The sequence below is a fragment of the Ovis aries genome, chromosome 20 (assembly GCF_016772045.2).
Source record: "Ovis aries strain OAR_USU_Benz2616 breed Rambouillet chromosome 20, ARS-UI_Ramb_v3.0, whole genome shotgun sequence".
Lineage (NCBI taxonomy): Eukaryota > Metazoa > Chordata > Mammalia > Artiodactyla > Bovidae > Ovis > Ovis aries.
In genome coordinates, this window is record NC_056073.1 from 39,305,139 (window position 1) to 39,331,794 (window position 26,656).

At 42.7% G+C, this 26,656-nt stretch overlaps 1 protein-coding gene and 1 long non-coding RNA gene across 2 annotated transcripts in view; one reads left to right on the forward strand and one right to left on the reverse strand.

Moving 5' to 3' along the window:
• Positions 1 to 6,374: 6,374 nt before the first annotated feature.
• On the reverse strand, positions 6,375 to 18,960 carry RBM24 (RNA binding motif protein 24). The gene is made up of 4 exons (XM_015102839.4): positions 18,170 to 18,960; positions 16,875 to 16,998; positions 15,392 to 15,446; positions 6,375 to 8,552 (listed from the first exon to the last, which is right to left on the reverse strand). Exons 1-4 carry the CDS (start codon positions 18,335 to 18,337, stop codon positions 8,189 to 8,191), a joined length of 711 nt encoding a protein of 236 aa, XP_014958325.2. The 5' UTR covers positions 18,338 to 18,960; the 3' UTR covers positions 6,375 to 8,188.
• Positions 18,961 to 24,094: 5,134 nt separating this feature from the next.
• LOC105603846 (uncharacterized) overlaps positions 24,095 to 26,656 on the forward strand; it is a 78,376-nt gene continuing 75,814 nt past the window's right edge. Inside the window, exon 1 of the long non-coding RNA XR_003586186.3 lies at positions 24,095 to 26,212. This is a non-coding gene — a long non-coding RNA (uncharacterized LOC105603846). The remainder of the gene's footprint in view (positions 26,213 to 26,656) is intronic.

Here is a 26,656-nt window from a genome sequence, read left to right on the forward strand (position 1 = left end):
TTTTATGGTCATTTCTTATAATAAATCACAGTATAATACATTTCCCCCAAAAGCACAAATGGATGGAGGTCAAGATGACTAAACAGTCATTATAACCCTTAATATACTGCTGCTGCTAAGTCGCTTCAGTCGTGTCCAACTCTGTGCAACCCCATAGACGGCAGCCCACCAGGCTCCCCTGTCCCTGGGATTCTCCAGGCAAGAACAATGAGTGGGTTGCTATTTCCTTCTCCAATGCATGAAAGTGAAGTTGCTCATTCATGTCCGACTCTTCACGACCCCATGGACTGCAACCTACCAGGCTCCTCCATCCATGGGGTTTTCAAGGCAAGAGTACTGGAGTGGGGTGCCATCGCCTTCTCCATAACCCTTAGTATAGTGACTACATAAAGGTTGACCACAGAAATTAAATTCAGAGAATGAGCACAGATGCATTTGTGCTATGCTATCTTTATATGTATCTTTATATATTTTAAAGGATTTTAATCATGTAAACAACTTGCCTTAGGGTCCTTAGATTTGGTTTTGAAGGTCTATAGATTGAAAGCATGTTTGTTAAACTTGCCTTAGAATTTCTGAGACAATTCCTAGTGACACAGAAAGAGACTGCTAATATAACCCTGTGGCAGTTAGTCTTTGGCATCACCCAGACCTGGGTTTCAACTCACAGTTCTATCACCTTCAGTTACGACTTTAAGGAAATTATATCAGCCTTCAAAACAAGTGAAGATGATAACGCCAAGTCTATAAGTGAGACTGTGAGGATTTAAGATAATGTATGCAGTTATTTATATTAGCGAAGATATGGAAGCAACCTAACTGTCCATCAATAGAGAAATGGACAAAGAAGATGTGATGTATATATACACACGGGAATACTACTCAGTCATAAAAAAAGAATGCAATAATGCCATTTGCAGCAACATGGATGGACGTGGAGGGCATCATGCTAAGTAAAATAAATCAGAAGGACAAATATTGTGTGATATCACTTACACCTGGGCTCTGAAAAATACAACAAACTAGTGAATAAAACAAAAAAGAAGCAGACTTAAGAGAACGAACTAGTGTTTACCAATGGAGAGATGGAAGAAAGGAGAGGCAAGATAGCGAAGAGTAAGGAGAGTGAGAGATACAAACTATTAGGCATAAAATAGGCTACAAGGATATATTGCATAACACAGGGAATATATTCAATATTTTATATATGATAACTATAAATAAGTAGTAGTGTTAGTCACTCAGTCGTGTCCAACTCCTTGCAACCCCATGGACTATAGCCCGCCAAGCTCCTCTGTTCATTGGGTTCTCGCAGACAAGAATACTGGAGTGGATTGCCACTCCCTTTTCCAGAAGATCTTCCCGACCCAGGATCTAACCTGGGTCTCCTGCATTGCAGGCAGATTCTTTATCAAGGGATCAAACCCATGCCCCCTGCATTTGGAGTGAAGAGTCTTAGCCACTGAGCCACCAGGGAATTATAAATAGATTAAAACCTTTAAAAATTGTGACTCGTACTGTATACCTGTAACATATGTCCATGGGATTGCAAAGGGTAGGACACAACTGAGTGACTAATACTTTCATATTTCGTATTTTCAGATATATAACAGTGATTTACAATTTTTAAAGATCATGTTCCATTTACAGTTATAAAATATTGGCTATATTTTCTGTGCTGTACAATATATCCTTGTAGCTTATTTATTTTCCAGGAATTTTCCAAGCCAGAATACTGGAGTGGGCTGCCTTTCCCTTCTCCAGGGGACCTTCCCAACCCAGGGATCGAACTGGGGATACCATTACTTACTTCACATTTAAGTACCTGGTACCCGACGTGTGGTTAGCGGTGCAGGCCGCATCCCTTCTTCAACTTGGTTACTTCTCCCAAAGACCCATCAGTAGGAGTGACCCACATTGAGGCAGAAACGTGCAAATAGAGACGTGCAGAGCTCACCTTTCTTCACCACACGCAATGTGTTCCTGTGTTGAAGGAAACTATACTGGTTAGCAAGGTAAGTACATTTTCGTTTAATCTCCCCTATCTTTCCTTCTCTCTCTTTTTTTAAAGCCCCTTGGCATGTGGGATCTTACAGTCTCCTCCTACCAGGGATCAAACTGGTGCCCTTCGAAATAGAAGTGGCGGCTTAACAGCTAAGACCGCCAGGGAAGTCCCGTGCCCGCCCCCCACCCTCACCGCCTCCCAGCTTGTTTGGTTAAAATCGAAAGTGACACGGGATGAAAGGATGCTGTCCTACCCGTGGAGGGCCAAGGGCCCTGACGAAGCCCCGCCTGGGCCTACCGGAGGCACTCGTGTCCGCTTCTAAACTTTCAGTTACCAAGAATATACCTTTTTAAAAAATGTCTAAACCTTTTGGAGCACAGTTCAAAAATTCAGCTGTTGTTCTGTATCGAATTAGAAAACTAGATAGCTGATCAGCGTAAATAAATAAGCTGCTTCTCCTCACCCCCAGATGAAGTCTCCTGCTGCCGAGCCCCCTCGCCTCGTGGCTCCTGCTCTCATGGCCCGCTTACAGACAGGTCCTCGCCACACGCGAGCTGCCCACAGGCAGGTCCTCGCCACACGTGACCCGCTTAGGTCCTCGCCACACGTGACCCACTTATAGGCAGGTCCTCGCCACACGTGACCCGCCCACAGGCAGGTCCTCGCCACACGTGACCCGCTTAGGTCCTCGCCACACGTGACCCACTTATAGGCAGGTCCTCGCCACACGTGACCCGCCCACAGGCAGGTCCTCGCCACACGTGACCCGCTTAGGTCCTCGCCACACGTGACCCACTTATAGGCAGGTCCTCGCCACATGCAAGCAGCCCACAGGCAGGTCCTCGCCACACGTGATCCGCCCACCTGACTCCCACTCCATCTCACCCCCTTCCACCTTGCTTTAGGGCACGCTTTTTTTCTTTTCTTCATGATTTTCTTCTACTTCCTTTTCACACCCCTCCTTTCTCAAATTTCAAAATGGACACAAGGCAACACAGAATGGAAGCGCGTACTCGTTAAGATGCTCCGAAGAATCTTTTCTATCTTCTTCACCTCACCTGAGGCACCTTGAGCACAAGTGGTGCGGCTTAGAGAGTTTCAGAAAGTTAAACATGTCCATACCTGGTCGCGACTGTCAGGTAAACCTAGTTTAGAGATAAGAGATAAGCCTCGTTATTTCTGGGCTTCCCTGGTGTCTCAGCGGATAAAGAACCTGCCTGCAATTCAGGAGACATGGGTTTGATTCCTGGGTTGGGAAGATTCCCCTTGGAGGAAGAAATGGCAACCGATTCCAGTATTCTTGCCTGGAAAATCCCATGGACAGAGGAGCCTGGTGGAGGACAGTCCGTGGGGTCACAAAGAGTAGGACCTGGCTGAGGAACTGAGCTCAAACACACACTTGGCAAAAGGAGGTTTTTGTGTTTCACACTCATTCTGGAAGTCAGTTTGAAATATTTGCCCTTTTATGAACATATTATCTTAACTATTAAATGAAAAGAAATTACAATTACTACTCAATCCCTGCTATGATGTAATCAGAATGACCTCTGAGAGTGGAAACAGGGAAAACAATGACCACACTCCAACTCACTTAAAGTATATTGATAGCATATTGATGGCTTAGAGGTAGTATCTTGGATTTTTAAAAGCTATGACATTCATCTCCCAAGAGACAAGTAACTGGAAAGAAGGGTACTATATTTAATTTTTGGCTGTGCTGGGTCTTCATTGCTGCCTGTGGGCTTTCTCTAGTTACAGAGAGACTGAGCTACTCTCCAGTTGCAAGGCCTGGGCTTCTCATTGCAGTGGCTTCTCTTATTGCAGAGCACTGAGGTCCTCAAACTTCAGTGGTTGTGGTGCTTGGGCTTAGTTAGCTTGTGGCATTTGGAATCTTCCTGGGCCAGGAATCAAACCTGTGTCCCTTGCTTTGCCAGCTGGATTCTTGCATTGGTCCATTAACCAATGGACCACCAGAAAAGTCCAAGAAGGGTACTTTATAGACTTTCTAAGAAGGGTACTTTATAGACTTTCTTTCTGAAGAAGTTGGTCAAGAATTAGCAGATACTATGCAATTTTGAGACAGAATTAATACATGATGTCAAAGCTAAAAATCCTTTGTATTTAAAATTTCTAAAGTGATTATACATGTATTGTCTAATTTCTTTCTCATTTTGATTTAGCTAAAGTCATTATTGAACTCATAAAATTCAACTTGGACCAGATATCCAAAATGAAACCTCTTCTGTATGAAGTGCTTAAGCAAAGGGAAGTTAGAATTTCCATGGAAACAACCTGGAACTCTTGAAGGAAAAAAAGAGCACAAAAGCATAAAAATGCATTTACTTATTTTTTTGGTTCTTCTTCACCTCTGCCCCTGTAAACTTCAGACTGTCATCTTAATAAACGCTTTCAAGCCTCAGAGGGAATTAAGAACAATATTTGACAGGAGTGAGGAAGAGTTAAAAATATAGTTCCCTGTGAGAGAAATTTATTCCATAATCTTTTCATCTCCCCTTCCTTCCCTTAAGCAATCCCTCCATCTTTCAATGTGATTTTTGTGCCACTCACACTGCACAGCAAGTTTAGCTGTGACTTGGTCAGGAAGAGGAAAGAGAACACCCTGAAATAACGATTTTGCCCTCTTTTGGAAGAGTCATTTCATAGAAGACAACGGAGGTCTATTTCCAAATTAATATTGTGTATATTGCTATAGTATAACTTCCATTTGCCTAACATTCAAAATTTCTAAAATGCTGTCATATCAGTTAACTCATTTGATCAGTACAATCTGAGAGATTAACAAAGCAACATGTTAGGTACTATCAGCTTACAGGTTACCAGCATAGAGGGGTACAGGATCACCCTGCTGGTAAGTAAAGAGGACTCATCCAGCTCTTTGAATCTCAGACCATCGTGTTCTCCAACTCTACAAATATAACTAGCTTCCTGACCAACGGAGACCTTGTGTCATGGGTATGCCCCCCTTTTTACTAGAAATTAAGAATTTTTACTTAAAGAAATATGTGCTCTAGTATTATTAAGTAAAAATCTTGTCTCCTCTGTAACTGCTAATATTGATATTCATATAGATCAGTAAATACCTCCAAGGTGTAGTCAGGTGTACATGAACTTCTGGCTTCCCTGAGTATGGCTATTTCTGACAAGCTTTTCCAAGAATCATCTGACCTATTTTTAATTGATAAATCAAATGTTTCATTTTAAAGCTCAGCAATCAACACATGACTTATTGAGGGCACAAGTGATTTTTCATAAATCTGAAACATTAAATGTAGAGCTTGTCTTTTGGAGTAAAAAGATCACTGATGCATGGACTGAACTAAGTAGTTTAGAAATTATTTTACTGACCCCAGATAATACCTTGAGGTGCAATACAATCTCTCCCAAGGTATTTGGTGGTGTCTAATTTTCCTTGGAACATTAAAGGCAATTAAGGTTGAAGATCATGGTGGCTCTAAATAGGATGATAGTTATCATCAAGTAGAAAGCATGCTGGAATCTGTTATAATAATTTTCAAAAACTAATGGAACTCAATAAAAGATATTATATCATGGATTTGGGAAACATTAAGACCTAGGGACCAGCAGACAGTCCATTCCATAATTAACATAACATGTACACTTTAAGACAATCAATATGACACAGAGGCTACATCACTGTGGACAAAAATTTAAAAATATAAACATTCCAAGAGGTGATTTCCTCTTTGGTTAGCTTTTGCTATAGGACATTACAGAAACTGCTACCAATAATCATTTATCTAGATAAATAGTAATACATTTGGCTCTAAGTATAGAGTTTGCTAAAAAGTTTGTTTGGGTTTTTCCATAACATCTTATAGAAAAACCCAAATGAACTTTTTACCCAATAGTTGATATACTTTAATACTTAAAATAACCATGTAAGATAGGTATTTCTGTCCTAAAATTATAGACGAGAAATCAATAAAAACCTCAGCCAAAAAGTGGACTACAAAAAGCAATGTGTTTTGGTCACATTGCTAGTACATGGTTAGAGGTTAGTACCAAACCTGTTTACCTGAGTCCAGCATCACTCCAGCTTTGAGCTGACTGTTCCCCCTATAGCCCTCTCCTTCCAAACAACCTTCAAGTAACTAAGTTCCAGTGCCATGAATCGTCCTTTAGGATTCACTATTGGGGAAGGACCTATATCATGTGCTAAATGTAAGGCAGATACTGAGTGAATGAAATTTACTTAAAAAGTTTAAAAAGAAGGCATCTGGGAAGCTTTCTGCTCACTGCTACCTGTAAATCACACCATTAGTTCTAATTAAAGGGCAACATCATTCCATTTTTACCACAAAAGGAGAAACAATCAATGCAACAGAAGTTGTTAAAAATTATATTTAATACAAGTGAATAGATTAGAAGATCTGAAATGTTATAAAGCAATATACACAATGAATAAATAATTTGCACAGGAGAGTCATGTCTACATTACATAACACTGTCTAGTATGGGAATACTTAAAGTAAATCCAGTGATAATGGAGAAAGTCCATAAAAATGCTATCCTGTCTTCCCTTGTATGAAATTGTTCAAGTATAAAAATCCAATACAGTGTAAAATAGTATTCAATTTAGTTTAAGAATAAAAATTGCAAGTATTGCAGTTTCAGAAGAAAAACGTAAAGCAGCATTTAAAAACTACATAAGAAGTGTTAAACTAATGAAGTACCAGTAAATGAGACTGCATGAGCAAAAATCAGAGAAGGAAGCATGAAACTAGCAATAGATCCTGTTAAAAAAAAAACAAAACCTAAAAACTAAAATAAACTAAAATGTGTTAATGTAAGAGTATTCTCTTATACAGTGCACATATGAATTTAAATAAATCCAAGTCAACATCTTTAGTTGAATAGGTTAATATTTAATATGCTACATCTAGACCTACTAAATAATTTATGCCATGAGATGAATACATAATTTTACAGTGTCACATCTAAAGTTCCTTTCTTTAGAGTGCAGCATAGTAAAACTTAAAAATAAATATCTTAAATAGCATTACTATTAAGGCACAGTATAAACCACATTATCATTAACCGTTGAAGAACTGTCATCTCAGTAACCTTGGTGTCTCATGTACGGTATTCACTAATAAATAGTTTTAAATATGACTCTGAAATAGATACTAAAAAGTGTAAAATTACTTAAAAAGGGAAAAAAATAAATGTCCTTAAGACAGCTCTTAAGGGTTTAGAGTCTGCAAACTTTGCCTGCCTTTAATCATAAGCCACGAGTCGACACAATAAATAGAAAGAGAAGGCGGTTGTATGTAGTAAAAGCCTGATCCTATTTCAGAATCAGAATTGCTGACACCAGCAGATACAAGTTTCCCAAAATTGAAACAGGATGGGGAGAGGGATTAGAATGTGACAAGCTCATCAAACAAGCACAAGTGATGTGTTCTTTCCAGAACTGTGTGTGTTATTGATTGTCTGTACAGCTGCTGCACCCATTCATTCCACATCACCTGTTTCACAGTCCCACTCATCCACTGGGCGGATGAGAAAATAGCTTTGGTGCCTGTCCACCACTTCACCCACTGCCACGCTCCTAGATTGATTGTTCGATGCCCATTTTTTTTTTTTTTTTTTGAGAGAGTAAGAACATCACCTTCTTACTTGAGAAAAGTTCTCTAGGCCATAGTGACGGCTAAAAATGACAATCAGTGCTTTCACCATTTTTTTTTGTTTGTTTTTTTAAATCTGCTTTTAAATGTAATTCAAGCTACATATTGCTCACTCTGTATTCCCTGGTTCAACTAGATTCAAATAGCATTTTCTAACTGGTAAAAGGCAGTTTGCTTCCCTGATACTATAAAAAGAGCAAAAGTAAAAATCCCGTTATAAAAGTGAAGTTCCATGGTTTCCTCCTGCCACCATTTCGTCGCGGCCTTGTATTTACTCAGGCTCTTTGGGATTGATTTCCAAAAACTGCGCCCACTCCCCTTCCTTATCTCTTGCACGTCTAGAATGACTACTGGAGTATATATTTTAAAAAAATCATAATTCTGCTTCACAATAGCATAGCTTTTTTTTTTTTTTTTTTAAAGCTGTTAAGTCAATGTTAACTCTCATTAGCTACTGAAAACTGGGACATTTTGGAAAGAGAAAGCAACTCGACTTTGATCAGGGGATGCGGGCCTATTGCATCCGGTCTGTTTGCAGCTGCTGAGGCTGGTACTGGCCGAAGGCGGCGGCAGCCGCGGCGGCGGCGGCGGCAGCGGCCGCGGTCCCAGGTGCGGCGGCGGTGATTGGCTGCTGCACCGCGTAGCCGTAGCCCCCGGCCGTGACGTAGCCCGCGGCGGCCGGGGAGGCTGCGTACGGGTACTGATCGTAGGCGGCCGCGGCGGCGGCGGCAGCGGCGGCCGCCGAGTACTGTGCGTACGCGGCTCCTGTGTAGTCGATGTAAGGTGCGGTGGAGGCGGCCGCTGCGGTGGGCTGGACGTGGGGGATGACCACTCCAGGCTGCACAAAAGCCTGCGGATAGACATAGTGTGCAGGTATCCTATTGAGAAATGAAAAAAAAAAAAAAGAAAGAAAGAAAAGTCAGGCAGGAGTGACCTCCTGGGTTGAGCCTGGCTTCTTCCGAGATCAGACAAACTCCAATTTAGTGGTTATTATGAGCATAGGGTTGCCACAATATCGACTTGCCAGTCATCGGCGAAAGGAGTCTGGCCGGAGCCCAGATCATGGAGTGCCCCAGAAGGAATTCAACAAGGAAAATAGGATACCCTCCCTGCTGAAACTTTATTCAGGATCATTTTGGAACCAAGAAATAACCATGGAACCAAATTTTTGAAAAAAAAAAAAAAAAAAAAAGGAAATCACGGTTCAGGAGGGCCTCGCACAGAGGAGATTATTTCCTAAGTGCTGAATTACGACTTCAGAAAATTTTGTGATGACTTTGTATAACAAAAACGGTTCAGCCAATGGAAAGTTTCTTAAGTGTGAACAGAGGACTCCAAAGGGAATCCGTGATTGTTCAGTTCTGTAAGGGTGATGGCCGGTTTCTCAAAACGACAATTTCCCCAAAATCTATCTGTTTATTATCATGGCAACCCTACTGGAAATTGCTATGCAGACTCAGCACACATTAATCTCTCTGCAACCTCAGTCACCCTTATTAAAGATAATAATAATAAAGAAGCAGGCGACAAAATAAAAAAAAGGAATTTAAAAGTTCACAAGTGTGGTAAACACAGCAGAATCACACTTTTTCAAACGAACGGTAGTGCAGCTCACTATCACAAGAGGCTGTTGTGGGAAGCTACAGAAATGCTATTAACATTCATGGCAGTGATTCCCAAAAAGAATGTGCAGCACGCTTTTGGTCTTTCTTTCTTTCTTTTTCTCCATAAAATTCATAAAGACACAAGGGTCAGTCAAACCTGTTTGACTATCAGGCAACCGTAGGTCAGCCAGCTTGTTTATCTCTATGCAAGACAGACAGAAGGGGTTTTGGGGGAAATGATGAGGTTGAAGGAAAAGGTAGGGACAGGGAAACACAAACTAAATATTTCTCAATATCAACTTAATAGGGTTACAATAGTAAGACTAAGGAAACATTTCTTTTTTTTTTTTTGGCATCTAATAACTCTTGTTTCACCTTCAAACTCAACAGAAACAGATTTCTTAGCATATCTGTTTTAAATCTTCCCTACTGGTAGATATTTTATACAAATCAATTCTATTATGATGTATTATCCTATAAAAGTTAACGTGAAACAAAATTAAGTACCTTTTAAAATTACACATTCAGAGGTCACATACAAAACACACTCCAATGGCCTTACTTAAAAGTTAATGTTGTTAAAAAAATTCACAAGAGGTATTTTCGAAACCCATGCATCTCAATTCTCACTCTTGCCATTCATAATGGCTCAGTTACAACGCTACCATGAATACCTGATTTATTTTCATCTTTCTTTAGAATAATCTCCATCAAAACCCCTGTATTTCCAAAAATATGACACCATAATGCCATCTGCTTGTTGCCAAAAGCAACATATAAGAAGTACAAGCACAAGTGACAATTTTTGAATTTTAAAGAACTCAAAAAACAGAAAACTGCATATTGAGAGTTTTAAAACATAAACTTTGCTTTGCCTTTTCAGAGTTTTACTGAAAGCACTCATTAAGGAACATCCATGGAAAAGATGAATTTATCACAGAGGGTATGAACTTTGACCCCAATGATAAAAATACACTCGATTTTACTAGACTTGTAGATCTTTCCCAGTGCCAGAAGAAACGACGTCATCAAGTGTTTCTGAAGACACTTAGAGATGTTCTTAATTGCTTGTCAGAAACCAGACGCATGGACATGCACGCACTCAGAACTTCTCTGCAGGTCAGGTGACTGACTGGCTCACAGCGACAGGTGTGGCTTTATGAAACACTGTCCCTGGAGGCTGCTGTGTCCACGATGTGCAGACACGGATAAGAGAGCCTCACTCACGCCAGTTTACATGTGGTGATGGACAGCAGGGGCTGCAGCCGGGCTATTTTTGATCCTGTCATGCGACAAGGGTTTCCAGCGGGTAAAATGTCTTTATAAGGCCAAAGTAAAACATCTATCAGCTGCAAAGGCCAGCCAGTATGAATCTCACTGATACTGAAACATTAACCCATGTGCTCCCAAAGTTCCAGAGGCAACAGGAGGGTTGCTAGGCTTCTATCTCTGAATAAAGGTGGTAACTAAAAATAAGTTTAGCCGACAAAAAGGTAGGATCAGTGTGTGTGTGTGTGTGTGTGTGTGTGTGTGTGTATGTAGAATGTTTTAACTGATAAAATAGACAGGGTTTCTTACAGGACTCTTGTCTGCATTTGATTTTACATTAATAGCTTTCATTTGATGTTGCCAACCAATGAGTATAAAGTTCCCAGGAATATCAGAAACCTACACAAAGTCTGGCAAGGGTTAGGAAGCCATCTGGAAGGCAAATGAAATCATGGAGTTCTTTTTTTCTTTCTTTTTTTTTTTTTTTTTAAGGCTTTAGGGAAAGGAGAATCCAGAAGACCATGGAGAGACTGAAATATCTCAATTCAAGAAGGGAAGTAGAATCGGACCAAATCAGGAGGTGGCGCTTCTCAAGCAGTTCCTGTTTGTATTAATAGTCTGCGGAACCCATTAAGGCAGTTTGGAAATCTCCTTCCCACTAGAGATCTACTAACATCCTTTCCCTCAATGAATCATAGAATGTACATGCCTAGTAGCAATAAGGGGTTTCCCTGGTGGCTCAGACGGTAAACAATCTGCTGCAGTGCGGGAGACTAGGTTCGATCCCTGGGTTGGGAAGATCCACTGGTGTAAGGTATGGCAACCCACTCCAGTATTCTTGCTGGAGAATCCCTGTGGACAGAGGAGCCTGGCGGGCTACAGTCCATGGGGTGGCAAAGAGTTGGACACAACTGAGCAACTCAGCCCAGCACAGTAGTAATAAAAGCGAAGAGCGAAGCTGACACCTTGGACAATTTTCACAGAAAATTTACTATGTTTTCCTTTTCTTCCTGTCTCTTCAAGTCCCTCTGGTGTCTCTCTATGACTTTGGACATCCTAAAGGGTTTCTTCTTCCGACCTATCACATACACTGCTGACACAGTCTGCATCTCATATACCTGTTTAAAATAACCTAGGTCCCTAACATCCTACCAAGCTAACTGCAAACTTCTTAATTAAACTTTGGCATGACAGGCCTTTTATACTCTGGCTCCAAAATACTTCTTCCAGTATTTCTTCCCACCTTTCCTTGAATCCAGGTCAGCTGGGCTCCTCAAGGTTTCATGGACACACCACAGACACCTAGAGCTTCACCTTGGCTCATGACATCCCTTGGCCAGAATGCCAGCCCTCACTCCATCTCTGCCTGTTGCAATCCCAATCCTACTCACCCTAGCTGTATCACTCACCATGTCTAAAGCCTTCAAGAGTTTGCTTCACCTTTTTAGCCTCACATATTTCTGATAAGTGAAATGAACCTAATAGTTCCAACCCTGAACTGCTGTGCATTAAATAAAATTATCAGTGTGAAGAGCCTACAATGAGAAATATACTCACTGCAAGAGTTCCCTGGCCTCCATCACGTTTTAAAATCTATTTTAGATTCTACCTCTTTCATGAAGACTTCCTGGATCCCACCGACCTGGTGTTGTTCTTCCTTATCTGAAACCATATGGACAGCCCTTCTCAGTTTTCTTACTAGATTATAAGAGAGCACAGTTGTGTCTTTAGGGCTACAGACTGACACAGAGGAAAGAGTATGGCTTTGGAAGTCAGGCAAACCATGATTCTGAACCTAGAATCAGACTCTAGCACTTAGTAGCCATTGTGGGAAGTTAATTAACCTCTCTGCGTCTCAGTTTTTCACCCATGGAGAGGACATTAACAGTGTCTTTATCAGATAATTACTGTGATAATTAAATTACATAATTTATGTAAATCCTTTATCAGTACCAGGCAAGTAGCAGATGTTTTGTCCCTCCTGCCCCACTTAGTGGACAGTATAATACTTACTATGCATTAACGCAACTAAAATAAAACTTGGCACTTAAAGGACTGAGTAAATATTCAAGTGTATTTCAACCTGGTCTAAACTAGCCTGGAATTTTCTACTCACAGATCCATAATCTCTCCTCTCCAAGATTTCAGTATGAAAATGATTCTTTCAAATATAAAATATTTCTAAGATGTAGTTTGGCAAATTCACCAATTTCTATACATCTGCCCACTGTGTTACATCGGAAATTCCTTCAGGCCAAGATTTTTTCTTTAAAAGCCTAGAGTAATGAAGGGGCCATTTAAAGACCATATGAAAAATAGTTCGAGAATGTCAAACAAGTCACAGTTAAAAATTCTCAAACTTCTTTCCAGGCCTAAAAATAAGAACATGTGGCATTCAAATAGAATTGAGGATGACCAGGTGTGATTTGTTAGGTACAGACTCTGGGAATTAGAGCAGTGTTAAGAACTCCTAAAAAGAAAGAGAAGCCTTGCTTGGTCTATCTGGAATGCTATCTATTTCTAATAAGAACCTCAAGTTCAATTTATCCAAACAGTAATAATCAACATCCTTTATAAAGACAGCTGCTATTAGGAGGGATGAACAACTAAAGGTTACTATCCAAATACACTTGATTTTAAACTTCCACATGACACATTGTTTGTTCTTATTTCCCTTATACTACTTTCTTTCTCATGGATCCATAAGGACTATCACAGCCAGTTCCAATTTCTGTGTCTACCTCTCAAGACCCTCCATAGAAGTCTCATTTCTCCATGCACTGAGTCTTTTCTCCTCTGTACCTTTACTGATGTTCCCCTATTCTATACCCTTTAGACAGGTCCCTTTTTTCCTTTCACCTGTCCAGACATACCACTGGTCCAAGTCTTGTTCTAGTCCCCACAAAGCTTTGTCCAACTCCTCCGACTCATCTATTTTCTTGCTATTCAGAATTCCTCTTGTACTTCAAATAATACCAAGTAATTTAGCAATGAATAGTTCCTGATGGGTTTGTATTAGTTTAATTTCCCAAAGCAAAATGCAGTCTCCTTATTTTGTACCATCCACTAGCACCGAGAAAAATACACACATGCTAATACCGGTTGATCAATTTAGCTGTATAACAGCTGTCTCGGGATTAGTAACGTGAGACCATGATTAAGTTCACCGTCGCTTCTTAAGATGTATGTTCTCCCCAGTTCTACCTTGAACATAGTCTAGACCAATGAGAGGTGGTATCCGCAGAAGTAGTTGGACCCATCAACTACTATTTGTTGTTGATATCCAGAATGGTTTAGTTGGGGCATCATTATGGATACATGAAGGCCCTTTCTAATCTTACTGGACAGAAAATTCTTCTATGGTTTAAAAAAAAAGTAAGGGTTGGCAGTAAGAGTGAGAATCTTGATATGGTTAAGAGAAGGTTATAAAGAAGGTATTCATGGGAAATATAACTTGAATCTTCCAAGTCAAATTATTATTGCTTCTTTGGATCTACTCTTGGTAGATATCTATCTTCACAGATAGAATCTAACCTTTCAGGTTATACATGTAGATGTTCAGGTGCTAAGATGCAGAAGAAACTATTAATATTGTTGAGGATGAAACACTTCTAAACAGTTAGAATATTCAAAAGGAGAGTGTAAATTTCTGGCATTAGTTACAACCAAGTGGATCAGGTAGAAAACAGCCAAAACAGACCCTAGGTGTTCAGAATAAATTGGGGTCCTTGGGGATTTTCACCCCCTCATATAGTGCCTGAATGGAAGGGAAGTTGGGGAGCTTGGACAGGGAAGGCTCGTAATCACAGAACCCAGAGAACGCAAATAAAAGCTGGCTGTTCACCCCAGTCAGATCTGAAAGGTGAAGGTTAGTGCTACTCTGCTCAAAAAGACTGGCCAATGTTAATGAAATCTGATGAGAGTTGTTGAACCATTAAATTAGAAGGCCTAAAAGTGGATACACACTGCCAAAGAAAGAACCCCATTCCCAGAAAAATGCCCCAGTAATACAGAAACTTAGGACATGCAAGCGATGAATTTGTGTTCTTACAGAGGGAAATCACACCATTTAGCACTCACTACAAAAATATGGTTAAGTGGAAGTTACAGGCTACAGCTTAAAAGCAAGGAAATAAAAAAAGGCCCTTTGCTTCCCATGGCAAAGTCAAAAGTCAACACCCGTCAACACCACCACCAAAACCAAAAACACAAAGAGCCCCTTCCCCGAGGAAAAGAAAACACTTTCACTACAGCTCTTTTCAATTAAGTAAAAAAAGCACACAGTTTAGCTATCAACACCACTTCATGACTGTAATAAAATAAAGCACACGGAGGTCTATTGACTATGGTGAAAAAATAAAACAACACCAACATCCATGCATCGTTAATCACCATCTGAGCTTGTGTGTCTGAGTCTACTGGTTACAGAGTTTAATTCCAAACAGAACTATTCCACCTCTTATCATGGTATCCTTCTGATCAGTTAGCTTAACAGTATACGAGCCCTGTCAGGTTAGAAAGAGATAAATACAATTGAGTCAAGTTGAACAGCAGTAATGGTGTTGGGACACAATCGTCTGTACACAAGTCATACCTGGTATTTTTGTTTTGTTTTGCTAATCATAAGCTCAAAATGGGTCTGGTTGGGAGGCTGCATACTTGGTCAGATAACTTGACTCATCTAAAAATATTTACATTATCAGCATTCAAAATACACAAACATATATAAATATGTAAACCAGGAACAGTCTATAGCATGATGGTCTGGTCTGGGTATAACAAAAATGCAGGTTAACAAATGATAGTCATATTGAAACTTAGGAAGGCCTGATTCATTGACTTACCCAAAAGGTCTTTGTATAAGGGCTGGATGAAGCTGTTGAACACCAAAGGCAAAACCTAACAATAAAACATACCACATTCTCTATTTGTGCATGTTAGGCATTTATTACTTCTACAAATAAAATGCAATCACACCTTTCACTTAGAAAAGGTAATCATTCTTTTAATACTTTAGAGAAAATATTATAAATAGGTTTTTAAAATTCACTTTACTAATGTTATTGTTAATTTAAATAAAATTTTCAATAGTCTTCAAGTGGAAACTAGAAATGATCCTCAAAGTTCAGTTGATAGACACAGAGTAAGACCTTAGAAAATCAGACATAAAGTTCTTGTGGAATGAAACCAAGAACAACAGGATTTGATAATGAAGTTACACGTGGCAAATCTTCCAACAATTCTGAATCATGATCTATAAAAAAGCCTTTTTAATTTGGAACATTCTCGAATGTTTTGGACAATGCTTTGGAAGATTATGGCTTTTACAGATTATAGTATTAAACATTTACAAAACACTTTTCTGGACAGCAAAACACACACTGTGTTAGATAAATACATGTTTTTTAATGCTCATGAATATTTGCACATGCACACCCTTTCTTGATACTCTACTTTCCCAGCAAATCTGTTTGGATTGAAATGTCTACCTCATTCCAAAATTTCAGATGGACAGACTTAAGAATGAAGAGTAAACGATTTAAAGCTGCATGCCCAAGAGAAAGATTACGTCTGTTCAGTAGTCGAGTTACCATTGCTTGTGCGAATGCAAAAGACAGTGTGGTAAGTGATCCAAAAGGTCATGTTTTCACATAGACGAAATTCTCTCCCTTTTGGTGACTAACAGCTGTATGACTTTGGAGTAAACCATTTCTCATCTCTGCATCAGTTTCTTCATCGGTAACATAAGGGTCCTGAAGTGCATGGAACCTCTTTATTTTCTGTCATTACAAATATGCTGTGATTTTATTTTGAACATTTACCATCTAGGCACCACCACCACCCCTGTGGTTTCTTATGGGTCAGTGTTCTGGTTGAACTGCCCACTCTGAGCACCGGGCAACTGGTGGCAAAAGAAGAAACACCACCAAGTAGAGAAGTATAACCAGCTGGAGTTGAGAAATCTGGCCCATATCATCCACATGGGAATGGTCAACAAGTGGCCAAGAAGAGGAAAATGAAGACTGAACTATGTATACAGAAAACAGAGGAGTCAAGCCCAAGTCTGGGTGTGTACAAACTGAACCCAACCCCAAGATCTATTTTTTGCCCACAGGTACATTTCAAGTCAAGAAAGGAGTCTTTTCAACTCTCATCTATCTTTCATGTCTTGGTAAAATAACCAGCCACAGTTCAACTTTACTCAACACATCTACAGATGCTCAGGAAGCTAGGGTCTTCTCAATCAGGGATTCACCCTATTCAGAAGTGGGGGGTCTCTATGGAGGGGGAGGGGGCAGTGAAGGTGGTTCCAGGGATCTTTCTTACCTGGTTGCATGATCCTTGGTTTTGCTCCCAAGTATGCCAGGTTCACGTTGGCCTTCCTGCCATCAATGATGGGGTTGGGATCCTTGCAGGCTCTTTCAGCAGCAGCCCGGTCAGCCATGGTGACCTTAGCAACATACACACAGACATACACACAGAGCTCTAAATCAACCCCTGAAGAGAGCAAGAGTCGCACTGGAGAAGTTATTCTTGTTAGTAAAACTGCCCTGGTTCTTTAACTTTTTCTTTTTTTCCTGGCAGTGGGGGTTGTGGGGGGAGAGGAAACTAGAATTATCCTTGACCCTCCTTCCAAAATACACAAAAATAAGAATACAGAGAGGCGGAAAGAAAGAACCACCACCTCCCCCACCTATGAAGTTCTAAGGGTGCTGGTAGGGCCTAGCAGAGACTCGGAAGCCAGAATTCCGTCTCAGAACTCCTCCAGATTCCCCCACCCCCGACCATTCCTGTGTCCCTACCCGGCCCGGAGAGCCATGGTTTGCTTTCAAGAAAGACTAGCCTCGCGCCGCCCGGCGTTCCTAACCCTGCAAATACTCCTCAACCACGATAGCTATTGTCCTGCGATGGAGCTCCTTGCTCCTCGGCAGCTGAATTTGCACGCTGAAATCTCCGGGAAGCTTAACTATGCTCTCTTTCAGTTCGGCAAAAAGCCAGAGGCTCATCTTTTAAAAGAAGTCATCTTTGCAATTACGAAAAAAAAATAAGGGGGGGAGTGTGGTGGTGGTGAGGGGGTTGGCCTAAGAAAAAGAGCCCCAGATCTCCTGGAGTGTCCCTTCCCGGCCCCAGCCGGAACGCCAGGAAGACACTCATTTTTACAAAGCAAACAGCGCGCTTAACCACCAGCCTCCAACCCTGGAGTGCAATTATTCCCAGGGGCTGCGGCCCCTCCCTCCCAGATCTCCGCACCCCCCAAATCCCACAGACATCACAGTTCTCTCCCTCCCCTCCACCCCTGCTCCGCCTGTCCCCCGATCCCGCCCCCGCGCTCTCGGTCCCCCCGGAACCCTTCAAGGCAGGCGCCGGCCCTCCATCCCCAGCGCCACGGCGCGCAAACTTTCAGTTCAGCCGCGGGAGCTAAGGGGCAGCGCCGCTCCAGCTCGCTGGGGTCCTCGCACGGGCGCGCCGAGCCCCTCACTCCAAACTCCAACCCCTCTGGCCCAGCGCCACTCTGTTCTCTCCCCGCCCCCGCGGTCCTCAGTTTCCCCGCCAGGCTCTCGGTTGCCCCCTCCATACACGCTACCCCCACTCCCCCCAGCCCCCCCATCCGCGCAACTTACAAATCCATAGCCCCGGGACTTGCCCGTCTGCCGGTCGGTGATGACCACAGCCTCCTCGATCTCGCCGAAGACCTCGAAGTACTTGCGCAGGCTGGCGTCCGTGGTGTGGTAGGGCAGCCCCCCGACGAAGATTTTGGTGTACGTCGTGTCCTTCTGGGTGGTGTGCATCTTCGCGCCCGCCCCGCGGCTGGGGCTCCGGCTGCGGCTGCGGCTCGGGCAGCGGCTGCTCGTCCTCCTCCGGCTCCGCGTCTCCCGCACCCTCTCGCGGCCGCCGGGGGCTATGAGCGAGCTTGGGGGCGAGGGTGGCGGCGCGGCGGCGGGGGCGAGCGGCCCGGGGGCGACCGAGGGCGCGGGGCGCGCGGCTGCCGAAGTCGCCAGCAGCCGCCGGGGGAGACCTGACTTCGCTCTCTCCTCCCGCCCCCCCTGCCGGTCACGGTACAAATCCTCCGGATCGTCTGGCTGAGGCTCCGGTTCTGTAGGATGTGCAAACGCTTTCCACTCACCCGGCGGGGAGGCCAAAATGTGAAATGAGAGGGGTGGTCCTCAAGCGAAGATCAGGGTGCGTTTAGAGGTAGATTTTTTTTCTTTCGCAGAAATTAGGTAGGTGTCTCGGGTGGGGCCTGGGGAGGGTCGGCAGTGAGAGCGTCCAGGCGCGGAGGTGGGCGGGCGGGGGGCGCGGCGGCGGTGGCCGGGTCCCGGGTATTGGGGTGCGGGGGGGCGGTGTAGGGGAGACTCCGCGCGGCTTCTGCTCCGGGTCCTGTCCCTCCCGCCGCGGAAGCTGGAAGACAAGTGGCGAGGACGGCTCTCCACCTCTCTGCTCCCTTCCCCCCGCGGGCCGGGGGTCGGCGCCCGGCTGGGGAGGGGGCGGGCCGGACGCCTGCGATTGGCCGCGGCAGCACCTGGGGCGCCTGGCGCCGCCGCCCCCCAGCTGTTGGGAACAGCTGCTTCTCTGCCGGCGCGGCGCGGCGCTGGAACCGGCGCTGGGGCAGGGCTGGGGACGGCTGGAGGCCGCCTGGCCCTCGGCGTCGCCTGTCCTAACCCGTCAAAGTCCCAGGGACTCGGCGCGGCCTCAGCCAGGACCCGGGGCGCGGGGAGCGCGCGGGAGCAGGGAGCTGCGTCGCTTTCCAAAACAGCGACGCGAGCTCTGTGCGCTCGGCCTCGGCAACAGGGCGGGAGACCCGGACAGACAAGCTGGGGGGGCCGGAGGCCTGGGGCGGTTTCGCTGGAAGGCCAGTTCCCCACCCTGGGCGCGGGGGCCCGCGAGCTCCGCCGACGATACCCGGAATTGGATGCTCTGGGGTCTGCAGGGCGACAAGGAGGGCCCCCAACTTCCCTTGACCCAAAAGAGCCGGTGCTGGGGACAATCAGCGAGATAGAGCCAGGAGGAAAAAAAGCTCTGGCCCTCGGGTGTGCCGGGGGAGCCACTAGCTTTCATTGCTCACCGCCCAGCCAAGCTAAGCAACGGTAGACACCTGTCAGACACCGCGTTCTCTTTCAAAGGACCATAAATTAGTGCTTCACCTCACAGTCACCAAATTTGTGCTTCTTCCTTAACTTATTCCTCCGTAACTGTTCGGGAAGATTGGTACAGATTTCTCATCATATATCCTCCCCCCGCCCCCCACCCCCGCAAGCAAGGAGTTAATCTATTTTCTTCTATTTGAATTGCAAGAATATTTAGTGACTTGATCTCAACTGTTTTATCGGGATGTAATTGTAAGAGATGTAATCTTTGAAATCGACTTGTTACATAATCACTGGTTTCTACACAGCGAACCTTTAAAGCATTTGTGGAAATACAGACTTGAGTGCAGCTCATATATATTTATTTTTTATATCGACTTTTTGCAGCTTCTTTTAAAAATCAAGATTATATTCAATTAGGCTGTAAAATCATGATCCTATCTGAGGTTTTGATGAAGATATTTAACGGGAGCAGAATGTGTCTCCCTGCCCCCTCTTGACACACAGTTTGCTGTTAAGTCATTTCCAAGAGTGTTCACTGAAGTCCACCCAGTAACTGCACCTGGACTACAGCATTTATTCCCTTTAAAGCAGCTCAGTTCAGTATGTTAACCTATTAGAGTCACATAGTCCTGTTCCCCTTGCCAGGGCACCTTTGCAGTCTGCCCAAGAGGATGAGATGTACTGTATTTGTGAAAGCTAATAAGAATGCAAATATTGTTGTGCAAAATGTTAAGTTCTGTTTTTTATCTTGCTGGCATCTGCATGAGGTTGGCTTTTGAAGGTCATCAGTTTCTTTAAGTTTGAACTCCCAGTAAAAGACAGACAGAAAGAAATCAAAAATTTCTTGGGGAAAAAAAAAATGCTTTTAAAACCAATTGAAGAAAAATATTTCATGGGCACATGAGAGCCAGAAAGTGAAATTGTAAACAACATCCTCTCCTCATCGCTGAAGTAAAATACAGGTTTAAAAGGAAATGTGTGTACTGGTATGATAAAGATGATTTTTAAAAATTAGAAAAACAAAGCAGGCTATGAAACAGAAGAGGCATGTTTTTTAATATAGGACATCTATCTTGTGGTGCCACTTAAGAATTATTATACTTCCATGTGTTGGCCGCTCAGTCAAGTCTGACTCTTTGCAACCCCATGAACTGTAGCTCACCAGGCTCCTCTGTCCATGGAATTCTCCAGGCAAGAATACTGGAGTGAGTAGCCATTCCCCTCTCCAGGGTGTCATCCCCATCCAGGCATCAAATCTGGGTCTCCTACGTTGCACGCAGATGCTTTATGGTCTGAACCACCAGAGAAACCCAGAGGCTCAGGCAAGACATCTTTTGTGAAGGGAAGTTACTTACAGAACAGACTGACTCTGGCTGTCTCACTTTTCTTCCTACCCAGACAGGGAACTCACCCCAGAGGGACTGTGATAAGGGAAGAAGTGTGTCTGGGAGGGTAGCCAGCAGCTCTGATGTTCACTAGGTAAAGTGGTGAAGTCTACAAGGAAATTCCGATCCTACACTGGGATAACCGTGTCACAGAACTCGGCTTCTGGAAATAACATGCTTCCCTTGCAATTGTCCCAAAGAAAATAATTCAGCCACCCTCTTCCTATCCCATGTAACCCCTGCCTGGTGTTGCTTTTATTTTTTCAGTCCAATAGTATTTGATAGTTTGGTTCGAAACTTCCTTCATTTTGTATTAAATATTACCTGGATATCCCTGATTTTGAACTCCAGAGATAATGAAAGCATTACTAATAATCTAGTATTATGTGATTCACTGAAAACAAAGATTAAGCAGAATGGAGATTCCTTATTTTCCAAACCAATTTATTTTTTTTTAGTTTGTTTTATTTTTTACTGGGGTATAGCCAATTAAGAATGTTGTGATAGTTTCAGGTGAACAGCAAAGGGACTCAGCCATACATAGACATGTATTCCAAGCCAATTTAAAAAGAAGCCATGACTCATACTGGGTTCTGCTTGACAAAACATCAAGCGCCCCCCAAAGGCAGGCACTGGGCTAGGCTGAGGCTTTACGGACACTGGGTTTGTTTGACAACTGCACAAAGGTGGGTAGAGTTACAATAGCCAGATCCATCCTCGTTGGATTTATGAACCTGAGCCATCAGACCATGTAGCCCTGGGGACATAAAATCTTTCTGAATTCAAAGTTTCAAGGTTATTAAGTACCAAATATTTCTGTATAATTACCCTTCATAGATTCAGGTTTGAAAAACAATACTTGAGTAATCCTTTTGCTTTCTCAGCTGCCTTTGGCAGAGAAGAACACTTGTATATTCACAGACCTCATGCAATGTGATGTGTGCTTCTTTGGAAAGAAAGAGTCATAAAATACTTTAAAAGTTATAAATAGGTCCCAAGCTTGTCATATCCCAGCGACTACATGTGTATAACCCTGTATTCTTGGTTCCTACTCCATGGCAAGTTTGATATGATTTTATTATTTACGGTGAATTATTGTCCACTTTGTTAAAAATCTTTATTTGACTATTAAAGGCCAAAATCAAAGTTATAAGTTTCACTTTCATTTATCTATTTCAGCCCCCACCCAAGTCCGCTCCCTCTTCCTCTTAAATTAATCACGGAAATCAACTCCTATGAAGAATGTTGAGAAAAGAGTAATAATATTTCATGAAGGGAGAGAAGCATTATACTATTCTGGTTTAAGGAGATGCCTACTTTAGAAGTAGTATTGCTCTGGACAGTAAGTCTTCTCCAGCAGGATTGGTCACTTAGATGTTACTGGATCTCCTGTAGGTCAGTTAAGTCCTCTGTAGGGTTCTCCATGGGGCTTCCCAGGTAGTGCAATGGTAAAAAATCCACCTGCCAGTGTGATCCCTGGGTCGGGTATATCCCCTGGAGAAGGAAATGGCAGCCCACTCCAGATTTCTTGCCTGGAGAATCCCATGGACAGAGGAGCCTGACGGGCTACTGTCCATGGGGTCGCAGAGAGTCTAGACACAACTGAGTACAATCACATCCATTCCCAGGGTTCGACATACATGAGCACCGAAGAAATATCTACCAGAGAGAATTGCTGTCTTAAAGACATCTACTTGCAAGCTTGGTGAAAGAAAATGCATTCTTAGTTAGCACTAACCACTTGTAAAGTGTATAGGCCAGGCACTTTTTTTTAATTTGGAAAACAAAAATATGACCTCCTTGAAGTCTTTTGTTTTGATTGTTTGGAAACGTTTACCTTTTTCTGAGAGTCTGTGTGAGACTTCTGATTTAAAACTAACGGGTTTCTGCCCTTTGGAGAAGTCCCATGATCAGATGTATTTCTGTTTCTCTGGGTGGGTTGGTAATTTTCTCTTAGTAACAGATAACAAATGTGTGTAATAGGTTATGCTGCTATTTTTGTGTGCAGAAGAGTTGGCAGTCAGAAACCTAGTCAGTTCAGCTCAGATCCACCTCTGGGAGAATTCTAGCATGCTGCATTAAACCACATCTAAGCTGGTAAGAAAAGTGAAATGGAAATTCGCAACTGTTATTCAATCATGAAAGTCATAATGCCTCTTTTACATCAAGTATCTGGAAAATAGAAAGAACAAGGTCACTTTGGAGGATGAGAATAGGGCAAAACTGAAAGTAGAGGGAGTATTCACTGCCAACCTCGCCTTTGGGATAGTTTCACTCTGCCTTAGGTGTAGAAGTGGCTTTAAGTGTTCGCACACTTTGAATTCTGTTAAATAAATCTGAAAGGGAAGGATAAGAGTGCAAACATTTTAAATCCACTGTGTGTTTCTTCACATTTTAAATTCAGGGTGTTGCTTTGCTTTTAAGTCTTTAAACAGTGAGCCTTGGAGCTGCCAAGTTATTTTAAGGAGCTGATGAACACTCGGAATGGATTGAATGACTTTCTCTTGATGACAGATTCATTCTGATGATGTTGCTGGGAAGTGGAGGACAGTGTGGTGGAAATAGCCGTGGATCCCAAGAACAGGAGACCTAGGGCCTAGTCCAAGCAGTCATTAACCAACTCTAAGACCTGGTTTGGTTTACTCCGTTTACACAGTACAAATGTGGGGGCTTCCCTGGCGGCGCGGTGGTAAAGAACCCAGTGCAGGGGACACAGGTTCGATCCCTAATCCAGGAAGGTCCCGCATGTTTCTGAGCAACTAAGCCTGTTCACCGCAACTACTGAGCCTGTGTGCTGGAGGCTGGGAGCCACAACTACTGAGCCCACGTGCTGCAGCTGCTGAAGTCCCCGGGCCCTGGAGCCTGTGCTCTGCAACAGAGAAGCCCCCATAGTGAGAAGCCTGCACACTGCCACGAAGAGTAGCCTGTACTTGCCACAACTAGAGAAAAGCGAATGCAGCAACACAGACACAGTACAGCAAAGAATTAAAATAAATAAATTAATTAAAGTATATATATATATATATATATATATATATATATATATGTAAAAAGTATGAATGTCACTACGGTAGACAGTGCTTCCTGAGCAAATATGCCCTAGAATGAAGAATGCTAGTCTGACCCTTTACTTATAGATGTTTAGAGGGTCACCTCGGATTTATGAGACAGCCCTATGTTGGCACTCAAGTGTCATTTATTTACTTTTTAATGTAAGCTACTTGAGGTTATTCAGTAAGATCGCTATTTTCCCTGCTAATGATGGAAAGGCATATTTATGGCAGAAAATTATGAAAAAGCATAAAGATATACACAGAAAATCCAAATCACTCACAATTCTACTCAAAATAACAGAATATTTTAAAATGAATAACATCAGGTTTGTCTTGTACATAAATACACACTGATAAATGTGCTAACATAGGTTACCCTTACCTTCTGTTTTACTATCAGCTTTTGTTATATAATCAGTTCAGTTCAGTTGCTCAGTCTTGTCCGACTCTTTGCGACCCCATGGACTGTAGCACGCCAGGCTTCCCTGTCCATTACCAATTCCCAGAGTTCGCTCAAACTCATGTCCATCGAGTCTGTGATGCCATCCGACCATCTCATCCTCTGTCATCCCCTTCTCCTCCTGCCCTCAGTCTTTCCCAGCACCAGGGGCTTTTTCACCTGATAATACATGGTAAATAATTTTGTCTATTAGTTCCTACAGTTTATTTAAAATTCCTAAATTGCATTTTATCATGTCAATGCTGCCAAATTTATTTAAGCAATCCCCTTTTGTTGGACATTTTTATTGTTTCCAACTATTCCCTATTATAAAGAGCTCTGAAAAAAACATCCTTGTTGATAAATCTTTTTACACATTATTTATTATTGTATAAGGCTGGTTCCATAAGGGAATTTATTTTCTCCATGGCTGAACCCACAACTCCCAGAATAGTGCTTGGCACTTAAGAAGTGCTTAAATACTTGTGGAATGAATAAATAAATTCTTGCAAGTTTATATGTTAGATTGAAGTGTGTGTGTGTTGCTCAGTTGTGTCCGACTCTTTGCGACCCCAAGGACTGTAGCCCACCAGGCTCCTCTGTCCATGAAATTCTCCAGACAGGAATACCAGAGTGGGTTGCCATTTCCTTCTCCAGGGGATTTTCCCCACGCAGGGATTGAACCCGGATCTTCTGCATTGCAGGTGGATGCTTTACCATCTGAGCTACTAGGGAACCCTGATTTTAGATATTTTGATATATATTGCCAAATTGCCCTTCAAAAGGTAAGGCAGATTTTACTTCTAGCAGGAACATGTTAATGTCAGTTTCTAGAATCCTCATTGACATTGCTGTATAAAATAGAATAATTTTGTTTGTAAGCGAGAAAAATCCTAACTCACATTGACACAAGTAATCAAAAGGAGTTTTTTGTCTCCTATAATTGAAAAGTCCAGAGGCAGGGCAGGCTTCAGGTGTGACTCAGCAGCCCCAAGGGTCATGTTGTCACCGAGATGATGAGATCCTCCTGCCTTCACCATCCATCCTCTGCTGTTTGGCTTTGCTCCTGAGCCCATTCTCTCAAGACGGAAAGTTGAGTGCTGGCAGCTCTCGGAGCCAGGAGCCTCCTTGGTCGTAGGCAGGGGGATACAGAGCTTCTTTTTGCCCAATTTTCAAACCAAAGTCTGATCTTCCTTTTGATTGTACCATCTTAGGTTGCAATTTCACCTTTGAACCAAACTTAGGCCAAGGACTTTGATTTGCTGCTTTTCTTAGGCCTGGCTTCCATTCTGTTTTCCCGTCGTGGGACAACGCATGCCTCAGGCACCAAGATGGATGACATTGATTTGCTCAGACTCAGGATGGCCTTCCCTGGTGGTTCGGACGGTAAAGAATCTGGCAATGCAGGAGACCTGGGTTCGATCCCTGGGTCTGGAAAATCCCCCTGGAAAAGGAAATGACTACCTACTTCAGTATCCTTGCCTGGAGAATTCCATGGATAGAGGAGCCTGACACGCTATAGTCCATGGGGTCTCAAAGAATCAGACACAACTGAGCTACTGAGCATAGCACACAGGATGGCCCAGAACTGAGGAAACCTACTGAATGGAATCCTACAACAGAATGGTTGTAATATTCTGGGTTCTTTTGGAAAGCAGATATACTGGAGTGAATGTTTTGGAAGCAATAAAAAATTACAGTAAGTATTAGCATTTATTTTTAAAAATGTATTTATTTTCTGGGGTAAAAGTTTTTCTCGTTGCTTGTTTTCCTATAAACTATTGGTTTTTGAGGACTGTCTTTTTAAATTAAAAAAAAATTTTTTTTTAAATTTATTTGGTGGCACTGGGTCTTCATTGCAGTATGAGGGATCTTTCTTTTTTTTAGTTGCAGGTGTGTGGGCTCTTCGGCAGGTGGGATTTTCAACCTAGGCATTGAACCCAGGTCTCCTGCATTGGCAGGTGGATTCTTTACCACTGAGCCACCTGGGAAGCTTATTCTTATATTAGGCTCTGCCAAAGAGACAAGTACCAATAAATGAGCCAAAAAACACACTGAAGAGTCAAACACAATCAGAGTTTCTGTCAGATTCTGGCAATGATTCTGAGGTGATCTTGTGCAAATAAAGAAACCTTTCTGTACT

Bases quoted from the DNA above. Each gene is read 5' to 3' on its own strand.
- RBM24 (XM_015102839.4), bottom strand. From the start codon at position 18,337: ATGCACACCACCCAGAAGGACACGACGTACACCAAAATCTTCGTCGGG. The intron at 16,999-18,169 runs GTAAGTTGCGCG...TATGTTGCTAAG, and splicing joins AGTCCCGGGGCTATGGATTT to GTCACCATGGCTGACCGGGC. The intron at 15,447-16,874 runs GTAAGAAAGATC...TTTTATTGTTAG, and splicing joins ACCAAGGATCATGCAACCAG to GTTTTGCCTTTGGTGTTCAA.